The 25,473-nt window shown below is 37.6% G+C and overlaps 1 protein-coding gene across 4 annotated transcripts in view; it reads right to left on the bottom strand.

The window, feature by feature from the left end:
* Positions 1 to 25,473, bottom strand: part of ADAMTSL1 (ADAMTS like 1) — an 873,417-nt gene that overhangs the window by 241,973 nt on the left and 605,971 nt on the right. For all 4 annotated transcript variants that reach the window (XM_077912089.1, XM_077912090.1, XM_077912093.1 and 1 more), the window contains one exon: positions 13,710 to 13,836. In XM_077912089.1, coding sequence (XP_077768215.1) covers positions 13,710 to 13,836 — 127 coding nt within the window. The remainder of the gene's footprint in view (positions 1 to 13,709; positions 13,837 to 25,473) is intronic.

Raw genomic sequence — 25,473 nt, 5'->3', positions numbered from 1 at the left:
CAATCTTCTCTTAAGCATCTGAAATAGGAATGCTGATATTTGGGAATCAAAATGTCCATTTTCCTCAGAATAAAGCATGCCAGTGAAGGTGGTCACTAGTTAACTTCTGGGGGATCTGGCCTCTTAAAAATGTATATAAATTTTGATATATTGAGAAATGAAATTTCAAGATTCCATTTCTGATTTTAAAACCTGGTTTCACCTTGCCAAATTTCTCCAGGTTACAAAATGAAAATAAACTCTAATGCTCAAAGGATGACTATATTATATCAAAATCTAAATTTCTTTCTAGCAAAGCAACCATCTTGGATTAGAAGAACAAATAAGAATAGGAGAAAATATGTTTGTTTGCATTTGTTAAATCTCTCAAGGGCAGATATCACGCCTCCCAGTTCTTTAATATCCTTTACTCTATCTACGTCTAATACTATATATAGCAAGTGCCTGCAGAATGGTTAGGAACCTTCCCCTCACCCCATACTCTCTTTGCTTGAAAATTAAAAAAAAATTATTTTGGGGGTGAATCACGGATAATTTAGAAATGGATTACTTTTATCCTCCTTGCAAACTGAACCTTAATTCATTGGAAGCAGTCCTCAAGCCTACTTTTTTTTTTTTTTAATTAAGGATATTTTCTATGCATTGCAAACATATCACAGGCATTCTCCCTTGTGACATCTGTGACAGCAATAACTCTCATTTACATGCCACTGAAGTTTCACTTTCTAAATTATACCATTTAAATTCAATTGAATTTAAATTTAAAAAATGAAATAGAAAAATAATGGGGATGAAGAAAAATAAAGAGAACTCAATCAGAATTCATTCTATTCTAAGTCCCTGGGATTTCTTTGGACAGAGTTCTACCTTAGTGATTGATACAGGAGGTAGCTTGCAACAAATGTGTATGTAGTAGTTTGAGCACATCAATACAAAGAAATAGTCTAAAAGTTCAGATTCATTGTTCTGACATTTCACTGATTTGTCATTGCCTTTTGGAGTTTAAATACTACAGACATAAAATATAAATCTTTAAGCTAAAGATTAGCTTTCACCCAAAACTTGTGACATAGGCAAAGAGGATGCTACTATCCCCATTTGATGATGACAAAATGTAGGCTTTGAGAAGTATAATGAGTAGCGTATGGTCAAAAAAGAAGAGGGCATTTCAGAAGACAAGGGAAAAAGCAGGTATTTTTAAAATTCACCAGTATAGTCAGCAGCTCTGTGGGATTCTTTGTTTCACACGTATTTTTAGGATATTATATATTACCATACTCTCATTGGATAAATTTAGTTTCAGTAAGAGTAATCCTAAAAGATACCTGGTGTTTTGAAACTTAACACCATCTTGTCTTTAGGAGAATCTGATTTCAATAAATGAATCTCAGAAGTTCCCTAACCTCTCTGATCCTTAGTTTCCTCATTTGTAAGCCAGGGAAAAACCACACTTACCTCATAATATTGCAGTAAAAAGATATAGATATTGGTGTCAATATATAGATGTATAGCCTGGAACACAGGAGGCATTTTGTAAATATCACTTTTGTCCCTCTCTTGCAAATCTCCTTAAGGACAGGAACTGAGAGACTGTTTATTTTTACTATAATTTTAAACCCTCCAAGGCCCCAGCACACAGCCAGTTGAATGAGAAAGAAGAATCATATGCTCTCAATTCTTTCCCTAAAGAAGTTGCATTTATCAGGTTCTTTACAATGTTGAATATTCTACTCACACTACAACCTTCTAGCCATTTTTGATGTCATACATTGTTGAAGAAAAGGCTGAATTTCAGATAGCCAAGAGTTTGTGGAATACAAACACAAAGCATGTAAGGGGAATATAGAAAAAGGAACAAAAAAATGTTCAGACTGGGCCCATTGAATTTTAAATGTCTTGCATAAAGACATGGATTTTTAAGTTTACAAAAGAAACTCAAAGCAGTTAAGACAATGGGATTTCTGGAAATAGAAAGTCTTTGTTTATCCACAGGTCAAATAAAGTGCAAGTAAAGGGGAAGCTTTCTGTTTGGCTCTGCAATGCTCAGTGGCAGACTTCTGACCCACACACTACTCAGGCGGCCTCCCTCTTGTTCTGTTGAGAAGCTACTCACATTCCACATGCTGGGGCATTAACCCTAGCTTCTGGCTGATGCATTAACCTTTGAATGCTCACCAAGGAAGATGGGGAGAAATCCAGAAAGGTGTTAGGGGAAGAAGCTAAGATGGAGACAGTAGATAAGGCAAAAATGGAATGCCTCCTGATGCTCCTCTGCACCTGCTCTGGTCAAAGAGAAATAGGGAGCAACTCAAGCTGGTACAAACTTGAAGAGTCAGCAGCACATGGCACAAGAGGTATGGAGAGTCTTGGTCTGTTCTATGGTTCTGTAAAGGGCTGATGGACAACTGGCAGTCCGCAAATTCATTCCACAAATATTTTTTGAGTGTCTCCTAGTGTCAGGCCCCATCCTAGGTACCAGAGATTCAGTGACAAGAAAGACAAGCAAAGCAGCAGCCCCACAAAATGGTCCAAGAAGAAGAGACCTAAGATAAAATCTGTGTTAAAATATCACATGCTATGTCCATGAAAACTCATAAAGCACACTGGTTTCTTAGAAGCCCTGAACCAAAGAACCTCATTTCATTTGATTTTATCCAGTGTATTCCCCCAAAGTGTTAACCCAGAGAATTTTTTAAAATATATATCATCTGTTAATACCAGATGATACATCTCAAAATATAATTTTAGAAATGGTGACCTTAATTTGACCAAAAAAAGATAAGAAAAAACTAATTTCATATTCTACTTGATAAAAATCCATTCTGAGTTGGATATGTATGGTCTCATTTGGGGATAAATTCTCAATAATTAGGGATGGGCTAGGAGATTCTTCTATTTGGCATCTATTATAGTAGTGAACACAGGATGGTGTTTAAGACATTTGAGAATGTGTAAGCAGGCTTTATCACCTGCCTCCTTGGTGATTAATTCTATAGGTTTGGTTGGTGGGACAGATGGGTACACTGTCTCTCACTGTGCCCTGCCTTCCTCTGGGTGCTCCATTCCACAAAGGCACACTGCTCTATGATCAAATATACCTGGCCTCATCTATTCTGGCTTTTTGAGGAAATCATAATGCCAATCTTCAGGACATATTTCTAGGTTATTAATCAGCAATTCTGAAAGACCTGCTTCAGAGATCAGATAATAACCTCTTTCTCAATTAAATTTATAAACTTTCCATGGAAATCATAAATGCTGTCATTTCACAAATGTGGGTTGGTTACAAATGCCCTTTCTCAAGAAAATTGTTCTAAAGATTGTACCTAAAATATTTCATCAAAAAATCTACAGCTATATGTGTATTCCACAGCTTTCTATCAAAAGTTTTAGATTTATTTTTCAATATCATCATATGTGGACTTCTCCGTGTCATTCACTGCTGTATCAGAGAAAGGTGATAATGATAATTTCTGAGGATTTCCTATTCTGGTATCCAAGTTTGCCTTATTTTTAGACCTGTTGATGTTTATGTTTTTAAGGAGTCTTCCATCTAAGTCTATAAAAGAAACTCAAAGTTTTTAAAACAAAAGAGTCCTCATTAATGTGGTTGGCTACACATAAAAATAGTAGTACATAAAATAGTAGTCTGCTAATCTTGAGGAGGTTTCAGTGGTATATTTTTTATCTTCATGCCAACTTTATTAGTCTTAGAATATAACCAATGAAATAAGGTGAAGCTAAGCATTTGAGCCCTTCACTATCCTCCCTGAGGTTATCAGTAATTACACACTGGAGGACATTCCTGACTGTCAGACAGGTAAAACAAGATGGATCTTTCCTGACTGTTGGGTGAAACAAGATGGATTTTTCCTGACTGTTAGGAACTTCATCCTTACAGTTATTCAGGCCAAAAACTTTAGAGTCATCCTTGACTTCATATATCTAATCAGTTAGAAAGTCCTATTGCCACAGGAGTCAAAATACCATATTTCATGGATTCTAAGAGGAACAGTCTCTTACATTTCAATGTATGTGAAATCAGAATGCATCCCACAATCAATAGTGCATGATATTCTTTCTCACCGAGGCAGTAATCCTGCCATAATTATCTTTGCCTGCACACACCAAAACAACCAGTATCAAACTTGCAAAATGGGTGTCAGAAGCTGGGAAGAAAATTCTAAGAAAATAGTGGAACACACTTATTTAGCCTCTTGGAACTAAATAGCTATGGGGGTTGTAGGGAAATGAGAATCCCCACAGTGCTTATAACATTGCCAAAGTAGGAATCAAAAGCTGGCTCTCTGTATGCAGCTGCAAACCTGAGTTAAGAGCCCAGCATCAAGACTTCTGGTGCCTGACAAGATGGAATAAGTGCCCAGACTTAATTATCTGCTTAGAAATCACCAAAACGTCAGAAAGCTACTAAAACACACACACACACACACACACACACACAACACAACACATGGCTTTTGAGACACTGAATATCAGGTAAAAAGGGCAGCAATCTCGGAGAATCAAGAAACAAGGTAGGTGAGCCTTAGCATTGTCCTGACTTCCTACTTTGAAAGACTTTCCCAGCCGCCTCTCAGGAGGTGAGAACTCCAAGCCTGGAGGATTCCCTGAGTTGAGGAGACCAAGCTAAGAATCCAAGAAGATCAAGGTGGCTAGAGTTTGAATGGCAGATTACCAGAGAGAAAAGGGGATACACAGAGAAACAACTCTAGAGATTTAAGAGCATTCTCCCATCACATTGTACACCTCAAACTTATACAGTGATGTATATCAATCACTTCTCAACAAAACTGGGAAAAATATTTACATTACATAAAAAAAATATTTATGTGGCATGCTAATAATATATGCTACTATATAATTAAAAACATTATTCTCTTTGGGTATCCAGCAGCATACCCATGCTAATCAGGACATGCATATAAAGAAACTTGCTGAGGCTGGGGAAATAACCACACAAAAGAATTGTAGAAATGACTACATGGCATGCATATAGGGCTTGGAATTACTATCTTACCCCACCAGCCATCCTAGAAAACTTTATAATTTTGGGACACTGAGCAGTAGAAGGGTCTTGCCTCAGTAGCAGGGGATAATTAGCACCAGCCAGACATGGCTTTGGTCTTGCCAACTAAATTTTAAGACCCAAAAGGATCAAATTTATTCCAAGTAACTTTATTGCCTCTAGAACAAAACTCAAAAACATTTACAGGAATACAAAAATATCTAGTATCCAACAAGATAAAATTTGTAATATCTGGAATCAGGTCAGAAATTACTAGGCATGCAAAGAAGCCAAAAAAATTACAGCCCATGCTGCAGAGAAAAATCCAATCAGTCAAAACACAGGATAGACATTAAAATATTTACTACAACTTTACTCTATGTTCAAAAACTTAAGTACACATACACACAAATTTTCAGGCCCAGAGAATTTTAATGGTGAATGCTACCAAGCATTTAAAGAAGAAATAACAATCTATATGCAGTCTTTTAAAAAAAAAAACAGAAGAGAAATCATTTCCCAACTCATTGTATGAGGTCAGCATTACACTGCTACCAAAACTAGACAAAGATGGTATAAAAAAAGTATCCTTCAGACAACTATCTCTCATGAATGTAGATGGAAAAAAACCCTCAAACAAAACACTGGTAATTCAAATCCAGTAATCTATATAAAGAATTAATACACTATAACCAAGGAAGGGAAGGCTGGTTCTTTATTTGAAAATCATTAATGTTATCCATCACATAAAAGTCTAAGGAAGAAAAACCATATGATTGTATCACCTTAGGCATAAAAAGCATGACAAAATTCAGTATCAAGTCATTATAACTCTCAGTACATTAGGAATAAAAAAGGACTTCCTTAATGTAATAAAAGGCATTTTCAAAAAAACCTACACCTAACTTCATCCTCAAAGGTGAGAAATTGAATGCTTTTTCTCTTAAGATTGGAAATGAAATAAGGATACCCACTCTTGCCTCTTCTATTCAACATCATATTGGACAACCTTGCCAGTGGAATGGGCCATAAAAATAAATAAGTGGTTTACAATATGAAAAGGAAGAAGTAAAACCATCCTTATTTGTAAAACAAGATGATAGTTTATGTAGGAAATCCAAAAACTCTCAGAACTAGTGAGTTAGCAAGTTTGCAAAATATAGAGCAAACACATAAAAATAAATTAGCAATGTACAGTTGAAAATTAAAATAAAAAATAAAATGCCAATGCAATATGACAAGAAAATAAAGAGGTAAAAATTTAACTAAAATACTATAAAGGCCTAGAAAAGGAATGAGAGAAGACCCAAAGAAATGGATAATCATGCAGTGCTCATAGGTTAAGTGACTTAACATTGTAAAAATGTCAATTTCCCACATATCTATAGAATTAACAAAATTATAAATCACAATTTCAGCAAGATTTTTTATAGATATGGACAAGCAGATTGAAAAATTTACATGGAAAGCAAATAAACTATTATAGAATAGCCAAATGAGTTTGAGAAGAATTTGGAGGGACACATTACTTGATTTTAAGAATTCCTTTAAAGCTATAATGACCAAGAGAATGTGGTTTTGGTGAAGGACTGACACATAGATCAGAATAGAGTCCAAGAGACCCATACACAAAGGGCCAGTAGGCTTTTCACATAGTTTTATTTTATTTATTTATTTTTAAAGTATTTATTTATTTATTTATTCATGAAAGAGAGAGAGAGAGAGAGAGAGAGGCAGAGACACAGCCAGAGGGAGAATCAGGCTCCATGCAGGGAGCCCAATGTGGGACTCGATCCCAGGACTCCAGGATTGCACCCTGGGCCAAAGGCAGGTGCTAAACCGCTGAGCCACCCAGGGATCCCCCCTTCACATAGTTTTAAAGGCAATTCAAGAGAGAAAAAGACATCTTTGTAACAAATGGGGTTGGAAAAGTTAGACATCCTGATAATTTCCCAAATTAAACTATATATATATATATATATATATATAATAGTACCAAGATTTAACTTACCATAAATTAACTGAAAATAGGTCATTGATAGTAAAGCTAAAATGTAAAACTTTTAGAAGAAAATATCAGAGAAAATTGGTGACCTGTAATTAGGCAAGGAATTCTTACATACAATGTTAAAGGCATAGTCCTAGTAAGAAAAGAATGGTGACTAGTCTACATCAAAATCAAAAATTTTGGGACACCCGGGTGGCTCAGCAGTTGAGTGTCTGCCTTTGGCTTAGGGTGTGATCCCGGAGTTCCAGAATCTAGTCCCACTTTGGGCTCACTGCATGGAGCCTGCTTCTCCCTCTGCCTATGTCTCTGCCTTTCTCTCTGTGTTTCTCATGAATAAATAAATAAAATCTTTAAAAAAATTAAAAGTTTTGCTCTGTGAAAGCTGATATTAAGCCGTTTTTTTTTTGGGGGGGGGAGGTATCTATGGAGAGAAAATATTTTCAAATCACACATCTGACAAAAGGACTTGTACCCAGAAATCATAAAGAATTCTCAAAATTAAATGGAAACCAAACCCATTTAAAAACTGGGCAAAGGACTTGAACCCACATGACATCATTTTATTAAAAGATTTATTTATTTATTCATGAGAGACAGAGGTAGAGACACAGGCAGAGGGAGAAGAAGCAGGCTCCTCACAGGGAGCCTGATGTGGGACTTGATCCTGGATCCCAGTATTACGCCCTGAGCGGAAGGCAGACACTGAACTGCTGAGCCACCCAGTACCAGGTGTCCTGAACCCATACCACATGAAAGAAGAAATAAGCACTTCTGTAGTCGGCAGCATAATTTTACCCCCTCGCTCAGTCAAAGATAACCATGTCCTAATTCCCAGAGCCTATGAGTATGTTATGTTACATGGAAAGGGGGAATTAAGATTACTGATGAAATAAAGACGATAATCAGCTGACTTTAAAATAAAGAGATTATCTTGGATTATCTGAATGGGCCCAATGTAATCACAAGGGTTTTCTTTCTTTCTTTCTTTCTTTCTTTCTTTCTTTCTTTCTTTCTTTCTTTCTTTCTTTCTCTTTCTTCTTTCTTTCTTTCTTTCTCATTTATTTTTTCACAAGGGTTCTTCAAACTGAGAGAGAGAGAGAGGCAGAAGAGGAGATTGGAGTAGGAGATTTAAAGATTTTACAGGGCAGGCTCTGAAGATAACAAGGAACATAGATAACATAACAGAAGCTAGAAAGGCAAAATCAAGGAAAATGAATTAGCCTCTAGAACTTCCAGAAGGAACATATCCCTGCTTAACATTGTAATTTTATTTTAGCCAGACCCATTTCAGACTTCTGACTCTCCAGAACCATAAAATAATAAATGTATAGCTTTGAGACACTAAATTTATGGTAATCTGATACAGCAGCAACTGGAAACTAATAGAACATGAAAAGACAGTCAACATCATTAGTCATCAGGAAAATGCAAATTAAAACAATGATGGGATATTAATATGAACCAATTAGAATGGCTAAAATAAAAAATACTAACAATATTAAATGATGCCAAGAATGTGGAGCAAATGAAACTCTTACACATTGCTGGTAGAAATGCAAAATAGTGAGCTACTCTGGAAGAAAGTCTAGCAGTTTCTTAAAATGCCAAATATATATCTACCATATGACCTAGCTATTTAGCTACCCAGGAATTTACCCAAGAGATATGAAAGCATATGCCCATATAAAAATGTGAACATGAATGTTCATAGCGGCTTTATTTATAAGACCTCCCAAGTGAAAACAACCCATATGCCTGTCAACAGGTGAATAGATAAACAAACTGTGGTATGTCCATACACCAGAATTACCATACAGCAATAAAATAAAATAAACTATTGATGCATGCTACAATATTAATGAATCTCAATTACAGTGAATGAAAGAAGCTATTTGAACAATAGTTTATATTGTGTAATTCCATTTATGTAAAGTTCTAGAAAATGCAATCAAATCTATAGTGACAAAAAGACCAGTGGTTGCCAGAACACAGGGCCAGGAGAGCAGAAGTAAGGATTATAAGGGGCACAAGAAAACTTTTGGGATAATGGGTATGTTTGGTTTCACAGGTGTATGTGATATGTAAACAAGTTAAAAACTTTAAATATCCAGTTTATTGTGGGTCATTTATACTTCAATATAGCTGCTTTTTTTTTAAGAGTCCAGTACCAGTGGATTTTATTTCTTTTGCAGATTCATTTTCAAATAGTGTATTACAGGTACCACCATGCCATGTGAAAATTCAGTCCAAAATTATTAAAAAGAAGTTGGAGAAAAAGTTTATTTGAATTTTATTTGCCAATTTATTGATTTATTTCAGGTTCTTTGTATGTATAATACATGGTTTTAAAAAAAAATCTACCTTTAAAGTAGATCTTTTAACTATCATGTAAAAACCCTAAGTGGTCAGGAGGCATTGTGTCATAGTTTCTTAATTTCTATAGCAGGTTTTCTTTCTTTCATAGTTGGGCATAAAATAATGGCACATCTTTCAATCAGTGAGGTCTTAGAGTCAAAGAAATGCAGTAAATTCAGATCAAATCACTCCTTAGCACCTCCACCTCCCTCATGGTCCAAGCCATCATCATTCCAAGGCTGGCTTACTGTAACAGCCTCCTGATTGCTTTTGTACTTCCATAGCTAGATCAATTATAGTCTATTCTCAACACAATAGATAGAGCAATCCTTTTGAAAAAAAAAAAAAATCAAGTCATTCCACCGCTCAAAATCCTCCTGTGACTTCTCATCTCATTCTGACTAAAGGCCAAAATCCTTACAAAAGCCTACAATATCTGTGGCATTCTTCATGCCACCTTTCAATCCTCCTGCCTTCATCATCTCCTGTAGGATTTTTTAAACTTACTTTAAGTCACATCAGCTTCTTTGCACTTCAAGAAATATGTCAAGAATGCATTTACCTAAGTAAGGCCTTTGTTCTTGACTTTCTCTATGACTAGAATTCTCTTTCCCTTGACTTTTGCATGGTGACATTAAAACCTGGTACAGATGCCACTTTATCAGTGTGTGCTCTTCTTACTAACCTATCTAGTATTTCAACTCCCTGTAACACTTAATTGGCAGCCCAGCCCTATCTCCTGTTCTTCTTCCCTGCTTTATTTTTTTTTTAAGACTCTTACCACCATATGACAGACAATACATTTTATTTAGTTTTTTGTTTTGTCTGCTTTTTGCTGTCTGCCCCTCAGGAATTTTGGGATATCCAGGTGATTTCAAAACACACAAATTCATACGACAGGTTTGCAAAGCTGGAGACATTAAATTGATAGCAAATAGACTGGCTCTAGTTATAAGTATATTGCATATACTTGGAAAATATGTAATAGGGTACAAGCCAATATAATTTGCAAGAAAGTGAGCCTTTGATTTCAAGAATCAAAAGTTAATGTTAGTTAAATTTATTCTTTTTTTGGGGGGGGCAGGAAGTTGAAAAAAGTGACTAGGAAAAGTGGAAAGATTGAATGCTATCAGTGGACAGCATTTTCCTTTAAAAAGGGAGAAAAATGTGCCTTGATCTAGCTCTCTTTCTTGTCTGTATTTGTATTAGGCAATTACTCTGTCTTTTGATACAAAGATGGTTTCTTTATTATTTGCCAGCAAATGGCAGCCCTTGGATAAGTTCCTCCTACTTCTCGTTTTCCTTCTGGCACTTCCCACCATGGTCTTTCTCCACTCTTCTGTTTTCTCTTTGTTCCCCCAAGGCTTGATAACATTAAAAAAAAAAAAGTATTGGATATAAGTTCAGAAGAAAATGAGTTCAATGTGGGGAATCCGACTGCTAGGAGTTTGAAAAGAGCATGTGGCTGGCTTGCAGTGCCTTTTGGCAGAGCGCAGGAGAGAGACCTGGCACCACTCCTCCAGGCCTTCACGGGTGGAGAACTGCTCACCTGGCCAGCACACTGGGCCCCGCAGAGCAGTCTAATCTTCCCTGCCTGTGGGTCACCCCGCAGTCTGTAAATATAGGGTGGAAGGTTCTTCTGGGGTGGAGAAAACATAAACGAGGCAGTTTGTTCAGCATCTGCTATAGATTGTGGTGAGGTGCATGCATATGTTGGGCTTTGTTGATATAAATCATTTTGTCATGAGGCATCATCAGTGCTAAGGTAAATGAATCAATTGCATTTTGTCATTATGGATAATCATCAGGTTGTGTATGATATAATTAACCTATTCTCTGTCTTGAATAGAGCACTTTTCATTGAAATATCTATTTGCAGATCCGGGGATGACTTATGGCTCTTAATTTGCTTCAGTTTGTTCTTTCAGAGCTTCTCCACATTGTTCCAGGGAGTCAAGCCCCAGGGTCCCTGATGACTCCCTAACAGGAGGGTAAGAGGAATATTTATCCAGGCAGACTGTTCAGGCAGAGGGCATGAGTGCGAAAGGAAGGAGGATTCCCTATCCCTAAGCCTGCTATATAGCAGTTGCTACACAAAAGCAGTCATCTCCTTTTTCTGTGCCTAGCAGAAATTCCTAGATTCCTAGATAATGAGCATTGATCAATTACATGACAAATAATTAGCAAGATTTGGGACACCTGGGTGGCTCAGTGGTTGAGCATCCGATGCCTTCGGCTCAGGTTCTAATCCTGGGATCCGGGATCGAGTCCTGCATCAGGCTCCTTGTGGGGAGCCTGCTTCTCCTTTTGCCAATGTCTCTGCCTCTCTCTCTGTATCTCTCATGAATAAATAAATAAAATCTTTAAAAAATAATAATAATTAGCCAGATTTTAGCTCTTCCAGGATTTCTTAGTGTTCTACAAAAGTGTCTTTTTAAATGTAACTTCCTCCCCAAATATCTTACTGTGACTTCAGAAATTTACAAAACAATTGTGCCTCTATCCTCTATTTTTCATCTTCCAAATTTTTAAATTTTTCATCTTATAGAAGAAGCTACCAACACATGAAAGAAAAAAAAATCTCACCTGAATGTACTATATCAATGTCTAACTTACCTCATCCTTCATTCTCTCTGCCAGACTTTCCCCCACCCCCTAATTCACATTTTTCACTGCCAGCAGGGGTGTTAGAATGTAGAGTTCACTAAAGCTGGTACCTCCAATGTTTCTTGTGTTTAAAAGTCCCTAGTCTTTCTTGCTACTACCTCTTCTTCCCAAGAACTGGCTTTGGACAAACTGCCTTTGAACAAACTGCCTTTTCCTAACTTCTGGGAATGTTTCTTTAGTGTATACTGCCTTTCTTCTTGACCTACAAGCCCATTTAAAGCCACAGACTCTGCCAAATGTCAATTGTTTTTTTCCAGCTAGTCAACAAAGAGGGAGAACAAAGCCACATTCAGTAAAAGATATTATTCTCAGTTCCCAAGCTAGGGGAACCATGTGCAAAGACATTCAGTCAAATCTATTAAGGATTCTGGGTAGGGGCAAAATCTGGAGACAGTATGCCAAGCAAGGTCAAATTATTCTAAAAATGTATGTCTTTGAGTACAAGAGTTGCCTTATTTCGATTTTTTTTTTTTTCTGATGCAGCACCCAGAGCAGTGATTGTCACAAAGGATAGTGTTTTGTAAAATGATCTGGATCGCTGTGTGACTGCGTGGTTATCTTAGGTATCACCAGAACATGTGCAATCTACCCAAGCAAGACCCAGCTGGGCAGAAATCTGAAGTAACTTGTCTTAATCCATCTAATTGCTTTAAAGTGTCCCACCGTGAAAATAATCAGCAGGGTTGTGGGACAGGCCAGAGAAATGAGTAAGTGCTTAGGCTCTGGAATTGGACTCTGGGCTTGAATCTTGACTCTACTATCTTATAGTTGTGTGACTATGAGCAAGTCACATAATCTGACTAAGCTTCAGTTATCTTATTCATAACATAAGGATAAACAATGCTTTGCAATAAGATTGTTATAAGGATAAAATGATATGATCATGCAAATTTCCCAGCACATATTACAGAGGAAGCATATATTTATTGTGCTAGTATACAGAGTAAGACCTAAGTTAATAAATGGCTTCATATAATCACTGTCCAGGGGATCCCTGGGTGTCGCAGTGGTTTAGCGCCTGCCTTTGGCCCAGGGCGCGATCCTGGAGACCCGGGATTGAATCCCACGTCGGGCTCCCGGTGCATGGAGCCTGCTTCTCCCTCTGCCTGTGTCTCTGCCTCTCTCTCTCTCTCTCTCTCTGTGTGACTATCATAAATAAATAAAAATTTAAAAAAAAATCACCGTCCAATATTAATTCTGAAAGAACCTGTGTTCAGCACCAATCAAAGATCACTCTGTAAATGAAGACAGCATGATTTCATGGTGGTAGAAGTGAATTTGTTTAGATTTACATACTCTCCCTGCTAAATCCCATCAGGCACATCAGACTGAATCAGGCAGAGGCTTGGACTCAGTCTGTCCTCATGTTGGGCAGCAAACTGCATGTCTATGTTTGTAAATAGAGTGTGTTTTGATCCGCGTGTAGTTCACTCCTGCTGCATGACAAAAGAAAGGGTTGCAATGGGTTACCTGACTTGTTCTACCTAAAGTAATACACAAAGCAGGAACATGAAGCTTTCTATAGTATGTTCAGATTCATCTTCATTTTGGTGGTGGCCTCATTCCCAGCTGCTGAGGGGAGCCAGCACTAAACCAGGAGAGATTAATTAGCCAACAAACCCGAAGATGGCCCCATCTCTTGTGGCATCTTACATTTGGTTGCAGAGAGCTGGGATTTATATTGCCCTCGGACCAGCCGGCAGGTGGACCCATCCCCGTTGCAGACTCCACAGTTATCCTCCTTGATGGTGCTTCCCAGCTGGTGATCGCAGCCGACAATCTAATAGGAGAGAGAGATGGGTGATTCAACCAGATGCCTACTGCAGGGATCCATCGCAAGGCCCATCACCACTAAATGACCTCGCTTCATTTTTGAGGAAGCATAAAACATGCTTCCCGTAGAGGGGAATGAATTCAGCTGGAATTTCAATCAAGCTAAGGAAGAAAAAGCAGAGCATAGACAAAGATGTTTTTACAGTTCAAATATATAAACAGAAAGAAGGGTGGGGGAGGGAGACAGAGAGAGAGAGAGAATGGAGGCAGGCAGGGGAGAAGGTAAGGGAGAGAGGAAGACCCTGACCTACTGATATCATGGAGCCTTAATTTAAAAGATAACTCCTATGGGACTCGGTTGGTTAAGTGTCTGCTTTTGGCTCAGGTCCTGGGATGGAGCCCCGAGTTGGGCTCCCTGCTCTGTGGGCAGCCTGCTTCTCCCTTTTCCTCTATCCACCTCTCCCCTCCCCACCCCGACTTGTACACTCTCTGTCAAATAAATAAATAAATAAAATCTTGGAAAAAAATCACTCCCACTGTCAATAATTATGTGTCACTAAAATTAAAAAATACACTCATGAAAGGAAAAATTTTGTGGATTATTTTCATGTTCCATATTTTCCCTTAGACTGTAAGCTGTGTAAGAGTAGGGGTTTTGTATGTTAGGTCCACTGATGTACCAGGCAACTAGTACAGTGCTTGGCAAACTGTAAGCCCTCAATAGGTATTTGCTGAATGATGATGGCAGGCGAGAATTCTATCACTGAACCACCAATGCTGCTGAATGATAATGAAAATCGCTCCTTTTTTTTTTTAAGATTTTATTTATTTATTCATGAGAGACACAGAGACAGGCAGAGACACAGGCAGAGGGAGAAGCAGGTTCCCCATGGGGCAGGGAGCCCGTTGTGGGACTCGATCCTGGGATGCCAGGATCAAGCCCTGGGGCGAAGACAGACACTCAACGCTGCCCTAAAATAGTTCCTTTTCTAGCTAGCACTTCAACTAAGAAAAGAGAAACAATCACAGAATGAGCAAACAGAAGCAAGATTACTGTATGTGTGTGGTGGGGGAGGAGGGTGGATGAGGCAGGCGGCAGAGACCACCAATCCTGAGGCCCTCTTTGCCTGGCTGTGTCCTGCTAGGCACAAGACAAGTACCTTGTTAATTCTGAGAACGATTAAGTAAGATAACTCCATTTAAAACCGAGGCCCTAAGTCTTGCCAAGGTCACTTTGATAAAACATGGCTGAGTTCTGAACACATCTAATAAAACATTTATGCTTAGTCCAAATCAGGCTTAACAACAATCACAAGCACTTATCAGGTATGTGGGCCAAGTCTATTTGTACTTTTACTCTCTCCTTTCTACTGTTCAAGTTAAAAAAACTCAAATCCAAATTGCATCGGGTTGTACCTCTATAGATGTAGTTAGATCTAATATCGAAAGACTCCACTTGCAAACAACTTCAACTACTGTCTTTGACACAAATAAAATGAGAACTATGGTAACATCTGAAGAGGCTTCTTTCCCAAAAGTCCCTACAATTCACTGTGTCTTTCAAAAATCTAATTGTTAATTGACATTTCTTTGAGGCTTGACTTTCCTTTTTTGTACCTTTAATTAATAATTGCAAACACATGCTTAGGCCAAGGTTTAAAAATTACAATTATTTAGCACTGCATTATATATGTGCTATATTTTTAAATATGGTAATATGTATTTTTTATACACAGGCATACAAGCATTTTTAACATCAATGACAAAGCATTAACTCCTTCAACAACTATACATTTTTTGAAATACAAAGATGTCAGGAAAACATAGTACCCAGCTTTTAAGTGGGGAGCAAAGCTGGGCTGGGTCTGTCCTTATGGGCTCATTGTGATCAAGCTGCCATTCACCTCAGTATGCTCACAGGTTGCAGTGAAGTCACTTTAGAATATCACCCAAGTTTCATCCATGCAGAACCAACACATGCTGGCTTAAAATTTCATTGATGAGCTTCTATGTAGCTGTAATAAAATTATTTTCAAAAATTTAATCTGTAGACGAATCCACATACGAGTTGAATAATTCTGCAGTCACTTGTATTCTGAACACAGTGTGAAATGGGGGTGCAGAAGTAACTTATTTACCACCACCAATTATTAAAAAATAATTTAATCCTCTAGCCATCAATGATCAAGATCTGCCATGCGCCAAGCACCGTGCTAGAAGCAAAATCGAAAGGTGAGTTTAAGCACATAAGCACCTACCCTCATGGGACCTAAGAGTCTAGTAGTCTCCTCTAGGAGGCATGTATTATTCAAATCATCATACACAAAAAGTGTAAAATGATAATCATGATGCAAACTATAAAGTACAGATAAATGGTACTCTAAGAACATGAAATATGGAGAATTTGGTATAGTTAGAGCCAGAGAAGAGTCTTTTAAACTGAGATATGGACGAGGTGCCAGAGTTAACTATACAAAAGGGAGGTGTTGCTGTGAGGTGTACTGCACATTTTAGTCAAGTGTGGGTACCAGCTAATTAGAAAGTAATCCAAAACCCAAGTTGACAAAAAACAAAAACAAAAAAAATGTCAGAAGCTAAACCATCTGTTTGGCTTAGCAGGGTCAAGTCCTTTGAAAAAAACATGGTAATATTAGTTTAGGCAGTATGCAAAGAATCAATGACTCATCTGTTGTTCTTTGGGTTTGGAAAGAGATGAATTTAATCTGACAAGATACTCAGCACTATGGAAGGGTGATAGGCAAGGGGCATGGATATTTATACTCTCAGGTATCTCAAATATAACTTGGTTTATTCCTTAAAGAAATTTCGAGTTTCTCAAAGGATTTAACTTTCACTGGAGATTTTTTACTGGTCTCTGATATCTCTAAAGAAGCCAAATAGGAGATTACCATGAAAATCTCTCTAAATCCTAAAGATTTCTTATGGCTCCAAAGCCATTTTAAGAAAAGAACAATCCTGCTTTACAGATCCAAAGTAACAATCTATTAGGGTCAGCTAAATAGAAGGTGACATACTTTAGGGCTCACTTGACCAGACCACCAACTTAGTGCCCTCAATGTAGGTTTATAGACCTCAGGATATGAACCAAGTGGGTTCTAACTAGGCTTTGTTTAACTTCAGAGTTCAAGAGACAAACATCTCCCTGATACACTTTTTTTGCTCCTTTGTATCAATTCCTTTTTAAGATGCCAAAATATTCTAACTCAATTATTTTTAAAACATGGGAATACTTTATCATCAGATAAAATGTTCCTATTTTGGTCTAAATGGAAAACTGTTTGCAGTTATGTCAAGAAAATCCTTATTGACATATCTCAGTCTATCTCAATCTTTTGATCTGGAATAACAGATTAATTAAACTGTTACTTTGAGAGCTATTATTAATAACAAAGAAAAAAAGAAATACAGAAATGGGTTTATTTGGCAGTTATAATGACAGATCTCTGTGCTTTTGCACATACTACTATTTCTGCCTAACGTGCTTTTCCCCAATTCTTTAGTTAGCAAACTCCTATTATTCATCGTTCAAATCCCAAATTAAGTGTCTCCTCCTCAAACATGCCTATCTAGATTCCAGATTTAATGGCTTTATTATTCTGTGCTTCCTCAGCCATTTGTTCAGAACTCCAGAGATTACTGGTTGCCACCCAACATCCATCTTATTTTTCTCAGTAACAGAACTCCAATTTTATTTGGGGTAGCAACATGTCCAGTTAAAAGAATACATTTTTCATTGGCTTTGTGATCAAATTATAATTAGTGAAATAAAAGTGGAAATGTTGTATGCGACTTCTGGGAAAACTACTTAAAAGAAGCTGACTTAGATGACCCCACCTGCCTGCTACTCTCCTTCCTTCCTGTTGGCTCCAGGTGCTGTTTTGAAAAAGAGACAATCCTGAGAATGGAAGCCCTGCAGTAAGGAGGGCAGAAGAGAAAGAAAGAGCCTGGTTCTTTAACCTTACTTAGACTGATCATATCTTGACTTCTTTTTTTATTTGTGAGAGAGTAATCTTTTATGTGCTTAAACCATTATTGCTTTGGCGTTTCTTTTGTATACACCCAATTCAAATAGTTAAATAACTTATATTGAGTTTAATCTATTAATATGTCTGTTTCTATACCAGATCATGGGCTATTTGAGAGCCCACATTTCATCAATCTTTCCATTTCTGCTGTCTGGCACAGTGTGTGACACTTGACAAGCACGGTGAATGCTGGTGAATCAATGAAACACACAGCAAACATAATGGTTTGTTAACAAAGCCATTGTAGGTTACAGGTAAGCAGCCTTAGACTGCAGTCATTGACACACACGTAGACAAAAATGTGAATATATGTGTATACATGTGCTTGTTTGTATCTGTGTACACAGAGGAACAGGCATATCATAAATGACAACTACTGGTCAAACTGAAACTTCTGTCCTGCTGCATGAACAAGAATTACAGTAAAGGGCTAGTATTTTTAAAAGACTATTTCCCAAGTGCACCTACACTCATTATTAGTGAAATGTCATGGGAGGCAATGTTCAGGTCACTGAGTTCCCAGACCCACCCCGTTCTGGACAAAACATTAAAGTGAGATAATGACCACTCATAACTTTGGCAACTACATAGAATTTTTTTGCAAAGGGTGGAAAACTAGCTGAGTATTTTGGCCTAATGTATTTTATTCATATTCTGCTACTAGGTGTCAACCTGATACAGTGGTCTAACCGCCTCTGTATTCACAGTGATGCTTTTTTTTTTTTTTTTAAATAAAACTTATCTCAGGTGACATAAAAAGTCAAAGCTCCAAGACATTTTTGCTGCTTAAGCACCACTGCAGACTTCAAGCATGTCATGCAGGTTTTAGGCATCAGGGCTATTCTATGAGCTGATAGGGGGTCTCTCCCTTAGTTTTACAGAACTGACAGCAGGTAAACAGGCAGACTGCAAAACTGAAATTCTCTAGACACTGAAATATGTATAATAAAATGTCTTCACTAGGAGCCACAGGAAAAAGAAAGATTATCATCTGAATAATTTGGAGAATGTAAATAAACATAATGCATGCCCAAACTGACGTGCTTAGATGGGTTCACACTGGCCACATTTCAAATGGTTTCCCAAAAGGACCTCAACTTCTAGCATCAAATACTGAGCCAGTGATGTCAAGCTTTTCTTGATCCAACACCATGAGGTAAGAAACTTTTAAATCCCTTTATTTTCAGCATGGGGAAAGACAAATATGGAAAACTAAATGCTGCAAATCTGATCACAGCTGCTCTTATTTATAATTATTTAATTCAGATAGAACTTTATGGGGAAGAATGTGCTCTTACATGTATTATAACTCATTTACTATTTACATTAATAGGGAAGACAGTGTATCTCCAACCTTATCTTCAAAAGAGTTTACATTGATTGATTTGCTTATGCTTTACCTTTAAAAAAAAAGATTTTATTTACTTATTCATGAGAGACAGAGAGAGAGAGAGAGAGAGAGAGGCAGAGACACAGGCAGAGGGAGAAGCAGGCTCCATGCAGGGAGCCTGAGGTGGGACTCGATCCTAGGACTCCAGGATCACTCCCTGGGCCGAAGACAGGGGCAAAACCGCTGAGCCACCCAGGGATCCCCATGCTTTACCTTTTTGCAAAAATATTTATAGCACATACATATAATACAAAACAATAAAATAAAAATATGCACAAATGGGAATATGGGGTAAGGAGAAAAATAAGTAAGAAAGATGAGTTAAAGCCAAAAAGGAGAGAATTATACAGAATGCATACCATGAAGTCCTACACATTTGCTAAATGGGGGTTACATATCTGGATATGAGCTTCCTAGAAGAGAGGAAAATGAACAATTCCAAGAGTTACAGCATTTACTGGATCTTTTAGAAAATGTATAGGATAATGTGTTCCTTGCAGGAGACACTTGATAAATATTTATGTAATGAATAAATGACAAACTGGCTCAGGAGAACCATAATTACTCACAGTATTGAAATCCTAGATATATATCTGCTGTGAGTTTTCTGAAAGACAATGCCATATAACAATGTCCCAATAACAACAGAGCAAATACATACAAGACCTTTCAAAGAACTGGCTCTTCAACAAACTTTGATGGATCCTAATAGTCAGAGAGGATTTGAAAAAAGCAAATTTTAAGTAGCCAAAACAAATCATCCAGATACAGAGCATTGTGACGGTCAGACTTAATCTGCGAATAGACTTTATAACACATAGGGCTGGGTTGACAAAAATTTGGCACGTGTGCAGCTATTTTTCATGCCAGGACCCATGACAGACATTGCTAATCAACTGTAGCACTCTTTGCCACTGAGATTTTATGTAGCTCCAAATCTTCTACAATACTGTACTCTAGAAGCCAAACTCAATAGACTATGGCTGTCATTGGAGGAGACTACACACCACTTTATTATTCCGGAGTCAGAGAAATGAACTGGCTTTCTTTTGGGTGATGCAATGCAAATATCTCTCTTTTGACCCCTGGATTGACAAAAGGCCACATGTGGCTGCATCCCCACATCCAGGTCCTATATCCTACCGCCACTGCCACCATGCCCAAGAGAAAGGCTGAAGGGGATGCTAAAGGAGATGAAGCCAAGGTGAAGCATGAGCCAAAGAAATCTGCAAGGTTATCTGTTAAACCTGCTCCTCTAAAGCCAGAGCCCAAGCTTAAAAAGACCCCTGCAGGGATCCCTGGGTGGCGCAGCGGTTTGGCGCCTGCCTTTGGCCCAGGGCGCGATCCTGGAGACCCGGGATCGAATCCCACATCGGGCTCCCGGTGCATGGAGCCTGCTTCTCCCTCTGCCTATGTCTCTGCCTCTCTCTCTCTCTCTGTGACTATCATAAATAAATAAAAATTAAAAAAAAAAAAAAAGACCCCTGCAAAGAAGGGAGAGAAGGTACCCAAAAGGTTAAGAGGAAAGCTGATGCTGGCAAGGATCGGCATAACTCTGTGGAAAACAGAGATGCCAAAACTGATCAGGCACAGAAAGCTGAAGGTGCTGGAGACAGGGATAGTATGAGGATAATATCAGGGATATTGGGAGAATTGAATAATGTTAACTAGTTTACTCTGGTAATCATTTTGAATCTTGATCCAACACCATGAGGTGTGTGTAGTTTTGGTAACTGTGTGACTATACAGTTTGAAATAAGATCTTTTATCAAGTTTTATAAAAATGTAAAACTGTTTTACTTTTTTTTAAAAAAATATGTTGTTAGCACATAGAACATTTAATTGTTGTTTTGGGGGAAGGGCAAATATCACTAATAGAGTATCTCTGAAGCTAGGTTGATACAGGGAAAATACTTTTCCCTTCTAGTTTTGAGGAACTTCCTCATGGTTCCCAGGAGGAGGGATTCCCTGAGGTTGACACATATTAGCCACCTTGGCACAGATACCTTGTGGTATGGAAAAGCTAAAATTCATTTTTATGTCCTCTTCTCCCTCTCTGCCTTCATCATAGCCTTGACTCCCTTAAATCTAGAGACCTATTGGACCCTGACCCCAAGAAGTGTTTCTCAGTATGTCAGGCAATCTAGACTTTAAAGTGTCACCATTGAGAAGGCATCCCTCAAAAGAATTCCTTTTTTAGCTTAACAATTCAGATAGATAATTTTGCCATGTTCATTTCATTTCCTGAAAGTCAGGGTTAGCTTATGAAAAGTTGTTAAACAATATGCTAATTATGAAATGTCAACCCTGACTAAACTTTCCTTGTTCAGAGTACTAAATGAAGACTTCATTGGGTTTTGTAGTGCTGTTCTGATTTTGGTAGTCCAATGAAGAAGGGAGTTAGAAAGTTGTTGTATATTGGTAACGATTGCTTGCCAGTGTCCATAATACCATGCTTATGAAAAGTATCTTTAATAAAGCTGAATACTGTATGGCTTGGGAAAAAATTAACATTCTCTTAAGATATGAATGATTTCAAGTACAAATTATAACACTCAGGTTCATAGAAAACAAACAGCTTCCTCCATGGTAACACAGGTAGTAACTAACAAAACCAAAATTCCAACTTGGGATTCCCTACTACAGGTTAAAGTAGGATGTCTTTGAACCATGGAAAGACAAACTATATGATATTTATTATGGCAAAGGTGAATGCTGATAACAAGCTTGACTATTCTTATCAAGATCACTGCCACTAGAGCAGGACTTAGGCACAGGGATGAATAGGTGGCTTCATCTGTGCTATGTGACTTGAAAACACATAAAGGGAGTACGTGAAAAGGTACACCTCCCATCTATACTGTGCTTCACACTTTTTCAGTATGAGAAAACAAAATCCCTGGCCATTCACAAAGGTGCTAATAGTGGTCCATGAGCTATGTTTAGCATTTTCAAAGCCTAATGGAAATATATTTACCTGCAATAAAACCACATAAGGTCCCCCAAACCCCAGCCATCTCATTATACAAATAAGCTGAATCCTGATCTTTATTGCATTTATTTTTCACTTATACTCAGGTCTTTAAGTCATAAAATAGGAAAACAAATTATTATTTAATACATGTAGTGTTTTGAGTAGATGGAAACTTCCAAAACACAAGGCCCATAGGAAAAAAATAATAAAGAACACCTTTGTGTTACAAAGTTGAGAACCATTGGTTTACTCCTTTGTTTGTTGTTCAAATACCCTTGGGAGGAGTAACACATTAAGTTGTTGATTATACTTAAATTAAACCAAACCAACTGAGCATAAGGCATTATGTGGCTCTTATGGTGCTGTGGGGAATACACATAAATAGGCATGGTCCCAATCTAGGGTGAATGGGTTTAATCAGATAATTTCCTCAAAATAGGTGAAACCAGAAAAGGAGTGAGGTCTCTAAGACTGAAGGTCATAGTGATACGGAGGTAGAGAAAGAGGGGAAAGCCACCTAGAGAAGAGAGTAAACTAGTATTTGCCAAACCCTTGCTATATACATCTTGTCACTTAATTCCTTTTTTTATTGAGATATAATTGATACACAAACTTTAGTTTCAGGTATAAAATGTAAAGTTTCAATATTTATATATATTTCAAAATGATCACCACAGTAAACTAGTTAACATTATTCAATTCTCCTAATATCCCTGATATTATCCTCATGCTATCCCTGGTTAACTATGGCTATTTTACAAAATAGACGAAACTATTTAATGAAAATAAAACTGAGACTCAGAAAGGTTCAACAACTTGTCCAAGATCACATTATTGGGAATTTGTGTTGCCAGAGTTGAAATCCAAGCTGAGTAACACTATGTCATCAATGAGTGATTCCTCTATTCCATGATGTATTGTGTTCCTCTTGGGGGTTAGAAGGGCAATGAACAGACAGGAAGAATGAGGATGAACACGTCTCTGGCAGCCACAGCTTGTTGCCAAAAGCAACATCAGCCTACAGCCCTAAGTACTAAGATTGAGCACCAAGAAAAAAGTAGTGTCTTTGCATTCAGTAGCTTTGAAAATATACTTTCAAAGGGCAGGATTTCTTTTTGGGGGAGAGCAATTGAATTGGTTTAAAAAAATTAGTGCTTTTTTTCAACAGCCACACACATGCCACAGGGAAATACTGGTAAATACCCACAGATTATTAGGCCAAATGGATGAGGTGTAGCACTCTTATGCTCTAATATACCACAATGCAGAAAAGAAATTACATGAAGGCATTAATTCTCTTCTTCCAGGCAAAGATTTTCTGAAGGATCTTCCCAGTACATGACAGTCTCTTCTCTAGGTTTACCAGTCACTGGTGGGATGATTCAATTTCCTCTTGGAATCACCAGAGTCCTTACAATGGCCCACAAGCTCCTGTATTATCTGAGTTACCTCTATGACTTCATCTCCCTCTGGATCATTATCCAGAGTGCTTCGTTGTTCTTCAAACGTAGTAAGCACTTTCTTGTCTTAGGACAGCACTGGTTATTGCCTCTGACTGGAACATTCTTTTGTAGACACCTCTAAAGCCTCCCTTAAGCTGTTGCTGGAAACATGCATCTTCTCAATAAGCCCTACTTTGACCAGACCATCTAAAGCTGCATCCCAGACCCAAGTTCTTAATCCTATGGCACTCTTTTTATAATATAATTTACTTATTAAGTTTATTGTTTATTTTCTATTTCCTACCAGAATATAACACAAGGTCCTATTGTCCAATAATATAACAATTAATAAACATTTGTTGATTTGTTGAATGAATGAATGAATGAATTCTGTATATAGGCAAAGCCACGGGGGAGGAGGATATATTATGGTTTCAAAGAAGCTTCCTCCTTATCCCCTCTAGAACGTAAAAATTGCTTCCACCACTTAAACTCTCTACCACTAATTCCAAAGACCAAAAGAGAGCTCTCTGTCAAAATGAAAAAGATCTTTATGGATGCATCATTATATAGCACTGTAATCTCCACTTTAATTTCCATTTCTTACTTTGCCTGGTATGTCTCTAGTCTTTTATCCACTATTAAAAAATTCAAACTATCCACCCCCAAAATGCCTTGGGGTATAAATGTTTCTTATTTGTGAGTGTGAGTCTCCCTCTTATTTCTTTTCCACCAGGCACAGTGTTCTAGGCTCTATACCACAGCTCTGACACCAACTCTAACCTAGAAGCCCCCTTCATACTTGATCTCCTGAGCACCTGACTTTTTGGTTCTTCTTGAGAGACTTTAGCTTGGATAGTCTTAGGCCTGACTCTTCCCATTACTCTGTGTGGGTTCTAGCCCTTTGGCTGGTCATCTGGCTGGATTAGAACCATAGTCCTTCCCTACCTCCAACCAACCCATCACCCTCATCAAAGGGTAGGGACTTCAACCATCTCTATGGTTAAAGTCTAAAGGAAGACTTACTGCAATTAGATGTGACCAGGTGCTGTTTTTTAAGGGTCCTATTTCTTTCTTTCTTTCTTTCTTTCTTTCTTTCTTTCTTTCTTTCTTTCTTTCTTTCTTTCGTCTCTCTCTCTCTCTCTCTCTTTCTCTCTTTCTCTCTTTCTTTCTTTTCTTTCTTTCTTTCTTTCTTTCTTTCTTTCTTTCTTTCTTTCTCTTTCTTTCTTTCTTTCTTTCTTTCTTTCTTTCTTTCTTTCTTTCTTTCTTTCTTTCTTTCTTTCTTTCTTTCTTTCTTTCTTTCTTTCTTTCTCTATTTGAGCTATAGGTATTTTCCTGTGCTCCTTATCAGCTTGCTTATTCTGTAGTTCTAGAGATGTTGGCAATCACCACTGGTGTTTATCTCTTCATATTATTAAGTAAATGGAAGAAAAAGAACATGTCAATGTTAGAAGTCTGAGACAGCTGATAGAACGAATGGTGAATTTATTAGGTTGCAAATATTTTTAAGAGTTTTCCAGCACTGCCTTTCTTGAGATCAAGAATTTAATCTACTTAATTGCTGGATAAACACACCCTGAAAGGGAAAAAGAGAATGGCTAAGTCTTATTTCCAACATTTATTAAATTTCTTGGGTGCTCCTATCTAATTTATTTTGCTTCTTTCTTATTTATTTCAGGGTCTGGGCCAAATGCTTGTGTAAATTTATTACTAAAAACATCTGGATTTTTTTCTTGCATATCATTTTTAGTTAAATTTGTTTGTCTTGTAGTCCTCAGCAGAAATTCTAGGA

The sequence above is a fragment of the Canis aureus genome, chromosome 10 (assembly GCF_053574225.1).
Source record: "Canis aureus isolate CA01 chromosome 10, VMU_Caureus_v.1.0, whole genome shotgun sequence".
In the NCBI taxonomy this organism is placed as follows: Eukaryota; Metazoa; Chordata; class Mammalia; order Carnivora; family Canidae; genus Canis; species Canis aureus.
Note: the sequence above shows the minus strand (reverse complement) of the source record. Positions and strands in the feature narration are given on the sequence as shown.